General features: G+C 44.3%; 1 protein-coding gene across 1 annotated transcript in view; it reads right to left on the bottom strand.

Annotated features, from left to right (window-relative positions):
* Window positions 1-283: 283 nt before the first annotated feature.
* The window catches only part of ATR (ATR serine/threonine kinase), a 141,720-nt gene continuing 130,252 nt past the window's right edge, over window positions 284-11,751 (bottom strand). Inside the window, exons 43-47 of the mRNA XM_044290356.1 lie at window positions 8,386-8,542; window positions 7,099-7,252; window positions 6,482-6,633; window positions 2,943-3,048; window positions 284-765 (exon numbers count right to left, since the gene is read on the bottom strand). Of these exons, the coding sequence (XP_044146291.1) occupies window positions 592-765; window positions 2,943-3,048; window positions 6,482-6,633; window positions 7,099-7,252; window positions 8,386-8,542 (743 nt within the window). The 3' untranslated portion in view covers window positions 284-591. The remainder of the gene's footprint in view (window positions 766-2,942; window positions 3,049-6,481; window positions 6,634-7,098; window positions 7,253-8,385; window positions 8,543-11,751) is intronic.

The raw sequence follows: 11,751 nt of genomic DNA, 5'->3' as shown, positions 1-11,751 counted from the left end.
TGAATGGATAAGGATCCGTTCAGAACGCATCAATTTGGCTGCGTTTGGTCTCCGCTGCGTTTTTGAGACAGTCACTAAAACACAGCTTGCAGCATTTTGGTGACAGTCTGACTATGCAGAGCCAAACGGATCCGTCCCGACTTACAATGTAAGTCAATGGGGACGGATCCGTTTTTCACTGACACAATGTGGTGCAATTAAAAACGGATCCGTCCCCTATTGACTTTCAATGTATGTCAAGACGGATCCGTTTCGACTTAGACCGTTTTTTTTATGAATAATGCAAACGGGTCTGTTCTGAACGGATACAAGCGTTTGCATTATTGGTGCGGATCAGTCTGTGCAGATACAAGACGGATCCGCACCAAACGCGAGTGTGAAAGTAGCCTTAGAGAAATTTCAGCACTGTGTATTTCATAGAACATCTTCCATCAATCAGAAGAATGCTACATTTTACATTTAAAGGCGTAGATGACACGTGTCTGTGAACCGCATGTGTCTGATCACTGTTGTGATATAAAAGACTTGCTGGGTTTTATAAAACCCATGGAAGATATGCAATGCACGTAGTATTAATCACAGAGAAAGTGGTTACATATAAGGTGCCCATCCAAGATACATCTGACTGAGATGGTTTTCATCTGTTGCTTCTTGAATCAGATAGTGGACATGTCCCTCTATGGACAGGGGGAGACCTTTCACTCGATTTCTTGTTTTAATCACACCCTGAAGACGCTGCTCTATATCAAGCACATGCGTTTTAGCCTGAGGAACAAACAAAAAAGAACATTTACTTTTGGGAGCCTTGTAAAAATTGCTCTTAAAAAGGCACTGTGCAAGTATTAACATGGCAGCAGATCGGCTTACATCATTTATGTAACGGCAACCTCCTATATATCCAGCTGTATTACAGGTTAGACTGTTGTAGAAAATGTATTAATACACTACTATAATTGATGGGGGTGACTGCAGCACAATAGGACCATTTAAAAATGAAACTTCTTAGGCCCCTTTCACACGGGCGAGTTTTCCGTGCGGGTGCGATCAGTGCGGCGAACGTATGGCACCCGCACTAAATCCTGACCCATTCATTTCTATGGGGCTGTGCACATGAGCGATGTTTTTAACGCATCACTTGTGCGTTCAGTTGAAATCGCAGCATGCTCTATATTGCCCGATTTCGACGTAACGCAGGCCCCATAGAAATGAATGGGGTGTGTGAAAATCGGATGGCATCCGCAAGCAAGTACGGATGCCGTGCGATTTGCACGCACGGTTGCTAGGAGACGATCGGGATGGAGACCGGATCATTATTATTTTCCCTTATAACATGGTTATAAGGGAAAATAATAGCATTCTGAATACAGAATGCATAGTAAACCAGCGCTAGAGGGGTTAAAAAAAAATAAAAAATAATTTAACTCACCTTAGTCCACTTGATCGCGAAGCCCGGCATCTCCTTGTGTCTCCTCTGCGCTGAGCGGCTGAACAGGACCTGGGGTGAGCTGCTCCATTAAATATCGCTTAAGGACCTTCGATGACGTCACTCCGGTCATCACATGGTCTTTTACCATGGTGAATCACCATGGTAAAAGATCATGTGACGTACCATGTGATGACTGGAGTGACGTCATCGAAGGTCCTTAACCTGTATTTAATGGAGCAGCTCACCCCAGGTCCTGTTCAGCCGCTCAGCGCAGAGGAGACACAAGGAGATGCCGGGCTTCGCAATCAAGTGGACTAAGGTGAGTTTAATTATTTTTTATTTATTTTTTAACCCCTCTAGCGCTGGTTTACTATGCATTCTGTATTCAGAATGCTATTTTTTTCCCTTATAACCATGTTATAAGGGAAAATAATACAATCTTCAGAACATCAATCCCAAGCCCGAACTTCTATGAAGAAGTTCGGGTTTGGGTACCAAACATGCGCGATTTTTCTCACGCGAGTGCAACGCATGACAATGTTTTGCACTCGCGCGGGAAAATCGCGCATTTTCCCGCAACGCACCCGGCTCTTATCCGGGCAAAAAAAACTGACGCCCATGTGAAAGAGGCCTTAGGGATGCAATATGTAGCAATTACATATTTAGGGACATGTAACTTGTTTCTTCATATGAAGAGGTTGTATACATAAACCCTAAGGCCTCTTTCACACTTGCGTTGTCTGGATCCGGCGTGTACTCCACTTGCCGGAATTACACGCTGGATCCGGAAAAACGCAAGTGAACTGAGCATTTGAAGACGGATCAGTCTTCAAAATGCGTTCAGTGTTACTATGGCAGCCAGGACGCTATTAAAGTCCTGGTTGCCATAGTAGTAGTGGGGAGCAGGGGAGCAGTATACTTACCGTCCGTGCGGCTCCCGGGGCGCTCCAGAATGACGTCAGAGCGCCCCATGCGCATGGATGACGTGCCATGCGATCACGTCATCCATGCGCGTGGGGCGCCCTGACGTCACTCTGAAGCCCCCCGGGAGCCGCACGGACGGTAAGTATACTGCTCCCCCGCTTCCCACTACACTTTACCATGGCTGCCAGGACTTTAGCGTCCCGGCAGCCATGGTAACCATTCAGAAAAAGCTAAACGTCGGATCCGGCAATGCGCCGAAACGACGTTTAGCTGAAGGCCGGATCCGGATCAATGCCTTTCAATGGGCATTAATTCCGGATCCAGCCTTGCGGCAAGTGTTCAGGATTTTTGGCCGGAGCAAAAAGTACAGCATGCTGCGGTATTTTCTCCGGCCAAAAAACGTTCCGGTCCTGAACTGAAGACATCCTGATGCATCCTGAACGGATTTCTCTCCATTCAGAATGCATTAGATAAAACTGATCAGGATTCTTCCGGCATAGAGCCCCGACGACGGAACTCTATGCCGGAAGACAAGAACGCAGGTGTGAAAGAGCCCCAAGTAAAAATGCAGCACTACAAAAACAGCACTAACCTTCTCATTGACAACCTCTCCTGTCTCATTGGCTTGAACTTTGCTTCCCACACGAACTGGCTTACTCCATTCCACCAGAGGGTCATGCACAAATGGCTTCAGTACACTAAAGAACAAGAAGATAAGGAATTGAACAATGAAAGTTATATACAAACCGGATTCCAAAAAAGTTGGGACACTATACAAATCGTGAATAAAAACTGAATGGAATAATGTGGAGGTGCCAACTTCTAATATTTTATTCAGAATAGAACATAAATCACGGAACAAAAGTTTAAACTGAGAAAATGTATCATTTTAAGGGAAAAATATGTTGAATTAGAATTTCATGGTGTCAACAAATCCGCAAAAAGTTGGGACAAGGCCATTTTCACCACTGTGTGGCATCTCCCCTTCTTCTTACAACACTCAACAGACGTCTGGGGACCGAGGAGACCAGTTTCTCAAGTTTAGAAATAGGAATGCTCTCCCATTCTTGTCTAATACAGGCCTCTAACTGTTCAATCGTCTTGGGCCTTCTTTGTTGCACCTTCCTCTTTATGATGCGCCAAATGTTCTCTATAGGTGAAAGATCTGGACTGCAGACTGGCCATTTCAGTACCCGGATCCTTCTCCTATGCAGCCATGATGTTGTGATTGATGCAGAATGTGGTCTGGCATTATCTTGTTGAAAAATCCAGGGTCTTCCCTGAAAGAGATGACGTCTGGATGGGAGCATATGTTGTTCTAGAGCCTGAATATATTTTTTATGCATTGATGGTGCCTTTCCAGACATGCAAGCTGCCCATGCCACACGCACTCATGCAACCCCATACCATCAGAGATGCTTCTGAACTGAGCGTTGATAACAACTTGGGTTGTCCTTGTCCTCTTTGGTCCGGATGACATGGCGTCCCAGATTTCCAAAAAGAACTTTGAATCGTGACTCGTCTGACCACAGAACAGTCTTCCATTTTGCCACACTCCATTTTAAATGATCCCTGGCCCAGTGAAAACGCCTGAGCTTGTGGATCTTGCTTAGAAATGGCTTCTTCTTTGCGCTGTAGAGTTTCAGCTGGCAACGGCGGATGGCACGGTGGATTGTGTTCACTGACAATGGTTTCTGGAAGTATTCCTGAGCCCATTCTGTGATTTCCTTTACAGTAGCATTCCTGTTTGTGGTGCAGTGTCGTTTAAGGGCCCGGAGATCACGGGTATCCAGTATGGTTTTACGGCCTTGACCCTTACGCACAGAGATTGTTCCAGATTCTCTGAATCTTCGGATGATGTTATGCACAGTTGATGATGATAGATGCAAAGTCTTTGCAATTTTTCGCTGGGTAACACCTTTCTGATATTGCTCCACTATCTTTCTGCGCAACATTGTGGGAATTGGTGATCCTCTACCCATCTTGGCTTCTGAGAGACACTGCCACTCTGAGAAGCTCTTTTTATACCCAATCATGTTGCCAATTGACCTAACTAGTGTTAATTGGTCTTCCAGCTCTTCGTTATGCTCAAATTTACTTTTCCAGCCTCTTATTGCTACTTGTCCCAACTTTTTTGGGATTTGTCGACACCGTGAAAATTTAAATCAACGTATTTTTCCTTTAAAAAACATTTACTCGGATTAAACATTTGATCTGTCATCTACGTTCTATTACAAATAAAATATTGACATTTGCCATCTCCACATCATTGCATTCAGTTTTTATTCACAATTTGTTTAGTGTCCCAACTTTTTGGGAATCCGGTTTGTACATGAACCTAGTGGCAAAGCAGATGAGTCCCCGACACCATCCGATGACTGCTTGTGTTCCACCTGCTCCAGGTCACCTCAACAGCATTGAACAACCAAAGCACTGGCTACATAGCTCTTACTAATCGTTCAAAGTAAACTGCAATGTTGGCTTAACATAAGGTTTGGTAAAAACCTTGAGTAGCCAAAAGGCGATTTGGATTCTGCATTGCTTTGTTAAAGGCACCTAAAAATTATGAACAACAGTTTGTGATGGCAGACAGCAGACTTCTGTCTGCTGAAAATGTGATCGGCCCGTTTTCCTTGCATGTGTAATTAGTTTAAAGGGATTTATTATATTTTTTAATCCCACCCCCAGCCAGGAGGACCTAACAGGAACATACTTTCCCGCTTCCTGACGCTCAGTTCCAGCTCCCTGGCTCTCTGTTGGCACAGTCCCCGTCTGTCCACATCCACAAGGCCAGGGTCATATATGCCGCTGCATCAAATGACTGGCCTCAGTAGTGACAAGTCCCCAAGCGCCACGTTTCCCAGCAGTGATGAGCCAACTAGGGTCACAAAACCACTGAAGCCAGTCATTAGCTGCAGCAGCACACATGGCCCTACACTTTTCAGTATTTTCTTTATGCAAGAATACTGCAATGCTCTTCTTGGCATCAGATATATCAAAATATTAGTGTGCCCTGTTGAAGTCAATCAGATCCTTCAGGGTTCACACTGGAAAAGTTTTGTTGCTGTAATACCACAATATACCACGGCACAGAGTGCAGACATTAATCTAGCAGGGAGAAAACCAACAATTGTGAACGTACTATAGCAGTGGATGTGACTTCTGTTCAGTAAAATAATGTAAGTAACGCAAAGTGTTTACAAAGGTAGGCTGCATCCACATCTGCGTAAGGACCGTCGGTCTCATATTCTGTCAAAAATCAGGGGCAAAATAGCGCAGCATCCTGCGTTAATTTGTCTGGTTCAATGAGGAGTTGTACCCCATTATAGTCAATCTATAATGCACGGTTTGTGTCCGTCAATGACGGAACCGAAGCTTCCTTTATTTTTATTACTCAGGTCCTATAATGGAGCAGAAAATGAAAATAAAGAACGCAGACGTGAACTCGGCCGTTCGTATTTGTAGGATGCAGCACAGTGGATATTTATGTAATGACCACAATCATCAAGTACTTTTAATTCGTATTCTTCACATGGAAAACAACATGTCTACTGTTCTGGAAGAGCTGAACTAATTAATCAAGGGGGAGGGGGGTGGAGTGGTATAAATAGTTTGGGGACACTGATGTATTTTCAGTCTGTTAATTTTACCCTACCTGATAGATATGCAATGCATAAATGACATAAAATTGTAAAATCTAAAGAATTGATTGCGCTTTGCTTTTTGCTATTGAGATACGCCATAGGATCTCAGTAGTGGGAGAAAATGCTTCCGTTTTGACCCCATTCATTGTCAGTAAGGGACAAAACAGAGCTGAACTAAACAGAATGCACCAGAATGCATTATGTTCCATTTAGTTGCGTCCCCATCGTGGACAGTATAACACTGCGAACAGCGTTTTTCTGTCCGCGATGTGGTGTTGAGTAAAACAAGATCCGTCCAATGTAAGTCAATGGGAATAGATCAGTTTTCTCTGACACAATAGCCGTCTTGGCAATGTTAAAGATAATACAACCAGATCCGTTCATAACGGATGCAGGCGGTTGTATTATCAGAAATGTAAGCGTTTTTTGCTGATCCATGAGGGATGAAGGTGTGACAGTAGCCTTAGCCATATTGCTAATTGTTTACCTCATTAGTGATTCCCTTTGGTCTCTCATTAGCCTCATAGTGACCTCGCATGCACGTCGGAAAAGACCTTCTGTCCCCATTGGTCCCATTCCATTAACCATGTTGTGTGTCAGGCGAAAAGGGACAATTTCTGGAACTTCAAATGTTTCACCCTAAAATGAAATAATTACCGTAACAAGTGAAAAATATTTTTGCCTGTGTATAAAATGCTGTCGAAATATTAAATTTAATTGTATTATTTTGATTACATTTTAAAGGAGTATTCCTACAGGCTAGAAAAGAAATATGTAATGGTGGGGTCTTCTGGGGTCTATATGACTGCATCAATGAAGCAGCAGGTCGAGCATGCGCACTGCTGTTCCTTTCACCCTCTCTGGGACTGCCAGAATAGAGAGTCAGTCTTTTAAATCAGTCAATGCATAGTCAACTTGCTACCTTACTGCATTAGAGGAGCTCACCTTGTTAGCTCTTTTAATTTGGGTTTTTATTGCTGTTTGACAGAAAACTGTAGTATGTTGCATTGTACTAACTAGTGGGCAAAAAAAGTGAGTGTACAGGAAAAAATCCCATAACAAATCCACCTGTAAAATCTGAGGTAACATTTTTTATATGCATACCTTGTTGAAAAGACAGTTGAAATCCACATGGATGCACTCTCCCGTCAGAGAATCAAATAGAATATTCTCACCATGACGGTCTCCAAGCCCCAAGATGTAGCCAACCATAGACATCACAGCTGTAGAGCGGCAATATGCTGACCTGCTGTTGTACCTGAAAAAAAAGGTACATTAATATTACTACCTGAAGGCAAATTGAGAGGACCACCCACAATTGCCATGAAAAGGGTCTTATAGTAGCATTTTCCCATCAAAGGAAAGGTGTGTGTGTATATATATATATATATATATATATCTATATCTATATCTATATCTATATCTCTATATATATATATATATATATATATATATATATCTCTATCTATCTCTATCTATATATATATATAAAATCTATCTATATATCTTATTTTTATTTATTTTTTATCTCTAAAATAAAGTGTCCTAAATGGGAGGAAATGCTCAAAAACCCCAAACACTGTGGCGTGTTTATAACCGGGGGAGCAATTCCTCCGCCTGTGATCCGTTGCTAGCGGCAATCCCCAGAAAAAAATGCATACAATGGAGGATGTCGGCAGCGGATCACGTGCACCACAATGGCATCCTACACAAGATGGGATAATGTGTGGATGAAAATATAGAAATACATAAATCACTGCAAAAAGGTGCACCACAATGATATGCTACTGACAATACTGGCAAATCCCTCAGGCCACTTTATTTTAGTGATTTCTCTTTATATTTATGGAATGTGCCATGCGTAATGCTGGTAGCATTCTGTTGCACCTGGTAGCCTGTGTCACATGGCCTGTTATAGGCGGGGCTTACAGCCTTATCTCTCCCACTACATGAGTGATCTCACTATGGAGGCATGTGGGAGCTTGGCTGTGAGTTAGATATTAGCACCATTCAGACCTTGTTCACACACCACAGGTAGTCTAGTGGTAGGACCCATGCCACACTGAGATACCTTTAAGGTGGTGCAAAAGGACCACGTTGTGTTCCTGACTGGAATACATTGGCTAAAGTCTCCGTTTTTAACATCAGCCTGAGGGATTAGCCAGTACTGTCAGTTGCATATCATTTTGGTGCATCTTTTGCAGTGATTTATATATAAAAAATCTGCCACAAAGTGTGGTGTATATTAGGGGTGGGCTTCTCAGGAGGGGAGGACTTTGGCAGAGGTCTCACTGTACATAAATAACTCTTATGCTTCTTGAATAACTCTTATGCTTCTTGAAGGGAATAACTTCCATCATTTCGATTCATAATTCAATTTGACTTACTCACCAAGATGTAGGATCTGGAAATGTCCGTAAAAACCATTCATGGAAAACAGGTGGGTGACGAGGCAAAAGAGTTTCTTTAAATATTTTTAGCTTTTCTTCTAGGGGAGCCGTCTTAGGCAGCATACACTGACGTAGTTCCTTCCCTCCCATGTGTATTCCTAGATAAAGGGGAGAAAAATAAATATGGCTTGGTTATCATGAAATAGTACAACAATGTAAAATACGTCAGAAAAGAATTCTATTTAAAGGGATTGTCCAAATTTAATAAAAATTCAGGCAACCTCTGTAAATGTAATAAAATAATCACTTCATACCCCTTTCTTCTCTACTTCTTCCAGCACTGCGATCCACGCCCACCGCTGACATCATCTTCCTGGCTGCAGCGGTGACATTCCATCGGTCATCGTGCAGCCAATCACAGGCATTGGCACAGTGACTGGCCTCAGGGATGACCTCTGTATGCAGAACATCACTGCTGCAGACAGGAAAACAAACATGGGGGACCGGAGAAAAGAAGAGAGGAATGCAGGGGAGAAACGTATCGCTTCTTTTGCTCTTCTGGACCATTTACAGGGCCTTCCCTCCTCTAGGACCGACTCCTATCTCCACAACGGACCCCGAAGGGAAGGAAGAGCAGTTGTAAATGCGTGGCCACCCTTTATTTACCTCTATGGGAGTTCTGAAAATAGCCAAGGGGTGGTTCAGCTATTTCTGGCAGTCCCATAGCAGTGCATGGAGTGTGACTGAGCTTGCTTGACTGCTCTCCCTTAACTTCAGGAGCCCTGTTCTGGAGATATGAGTGGGACCCACACCTGTCCCACATTGATGGCATATCCTAGTAATATCCCAGAGGGTAAAACCCCTTTAAATGTAAAAACAAAAACTTTGTAATCTACTTACCCTACCAATACCACTTTCCTGCCTATGCACTAAACACCATTCCTGGTTCTCATTGCTCACAAAATATACATATAAATGGGTTCTGTGTCATATGGCCATTGCGGCCAGTTTCCGCTATGATTTGAAGATGCCATGGCTGTCACATCACAGTATACATATGCGAGGCCAGGAATGGCAGGTAGCCGCAACCTAACAATGAAGCAGTATTGCTAAGGGAAATATATAATACAGAACTTTTAATTTTTACATTTTAAAGAGGTTGTCTCATCTGGACGTTAAGGCTACATGCGCACGACCGTATCTGTTTTGCGGTCAGTAAATTGCGGATCCACAAAAAAAGAGAAGATTTTCGTGAACTCACCTGTAAAATCTCTTTCTCGCTTAGTTCATTAGGGGACACAGGACCGTGGGTATAGCTGCTTGCTGCCACTAGGAGACACTAGGCCAGTGATGGCTAACCTTGGCACTCCAGCTGTGGTAAAACTACAACTCCCAAGATGCCCCCCCATTACTTGGCTGCTCTCAGAACTCTATATAAATAAATGGAGCATGCTGGGAGTCGTAGTTTCACCACATCTGGAGTGCCAAGGTTAGCCATCACTGCACTAGGCTGAAAAAGACTTAGCTCCTCCTCGGCAGGCTATACCCCCTCCAGCCTGGAGAGAGCATGTCAGTTTCTGCTCAAGCAGTAGGAGCAGTAGAAACATGTGTGAAGCAAAAGAGAATGCAACAAATGCCGGCGGGAGCGAACCCGAGCTGAATACCCGATTGACAACCAACCAACCACTACCACCAACAATGATAAATACTGGGTGGGTGCTGTGTCCCCCAATGAACTAAGCGAGAAAGAGATTTTACAGGCGAGTTCACAAAAATCTTGTTTTCTCGCTCGTATCATTGAGGGACACAGGACCGTGCTACGTCCTAAAGCAGTCCACAGGGAGGGAAAAACAATCACGCCCATGGAAAAAACGCCCTTGAGGATGCGTAATCCACTGCCGCCTTCAAGACCTTGCGGCCCAGAGCAGCCTCTGCTGATGCCTAGGAAAGTACCTGGTCAAACTTGGTGAAGACCAAGACACTGCCTTATACAACTGTAAAACTAATGCATGGTGGAGATGAACCAAAGAAGCGCTGACCGGTAGTCGGGTGGGCCATAACTCCGCTGGGCTCTCCCAGCGACTATCAAACAGATCCACCTGGAACGTCCCCTTGGAGGCTGCCAAGCCTTTACAAGGACCTTCAGGAAAAACCATGTAAGAGTCCGTACAGCGGAAAAAGCTAGACATGGACTAGCCAACCTCAGAGTCCAATCTCATGGCTGATAGAGAGTCCGCTCTCTAGAATGTGAGTGAGAAGGAAGGAAAACCATGTCCGTGATGATGTGGAAGGTATTGGTCGGAGCACCACCTTATGTGGGTACATGAGAAGATAAAATGTACGTACAAAAAGCGCTACAAACGGCGAGATTCAACACCAAAAGACCCACAGGTCGTGTGGATGAAGCCGGATACCCGGCCACAATTCTGGAAGCAGAACCATAAATCCAGGGCCACAGGATCCTCCTTTGGTAAAGAGAAACACTCCCTACTAGCGGTAAATAAGGTAGACCGATGCCCCCAGAGCCGTAGGGGCTTGTGGTGAGACTTCTAGCAAAAGAAGCCTGCCCAACTGCAGGCCAAGGAACTAATACCTTGGAGAAAGGTAGCAGTAAAGCCGATGTGAGAATCACCGGCGATGAGAATCCTGGTCAGCAACCATATCTTGATAGTGTGGCGACTCTGATAAGAGAAATATTCCTGCCGAATGGAGTGCAGGAAACTCATGTCTGAAGAGAGGTAGCACCGATGGCGTCACAGCATCAACTATAGCACCAAAGTCCCGCTTATAACGGCAACCTAGTGATAGACGAGTGCCGTAAGGACTAAGCTACCCAGTAGAGTGCACCCGAAGCGAGATGCTGATCAGCTATAGCAATTATGCAATCGCAACCCCTGTGTGACGAGAGAAGGACAACAGTTGTCAGAACAACGGCAATTAATGGTAATGTAAAGGAGGAAGAGATTAGGGTAAAGCCTATTCCCATCTGAAACTGGCGCTATACAGAAGTAGCCACAGAATCCACTGATCATTCAATACTCCCCCTGAGGAGAAGGCCATACAAGGAGAGCCACAAATTTAATTCTAACGCCATACTACAGCTGAGGAGGAGGCCACACCGTAGAGGCCACCGATTCCAGAGCTAAAAGAATCCGTCACCTGACGAAGGAGCTGTAAGTAGTGGTAATGCGAATACCCCTTATACAGTAGTAGCTACCGCATGCCCCGCTAGTGAAAGCTGAGGGGGAGGCCTGAGGACATCCCGTAGGAGCCATGGTACCATACTGCCCAGTTTAGTAGAGCTAACCTTAAGCACTACACCAGGTAAGGGCGCTTAACAGACGTAACCGCCGAAGCCAGCGCCATG

The sequence above is a fragment of the Bufo gargarizans genome, chromosome 4 (genome assembly GCF_014858855.1).
Source record: "Bufo gargarizans isolate SCDJY-AF-19 chromosome 4, ASM1485885v1, whole genome shotgun sequence".
NCBI lineage: Eukaryota > Metazoa > Chordata > Amphibia > Anura > Bufonidae > Bufo > Bufo gargarizans.
This window is presented reverse-complemented; position numbering and strand designations above follow the sequence as displayed.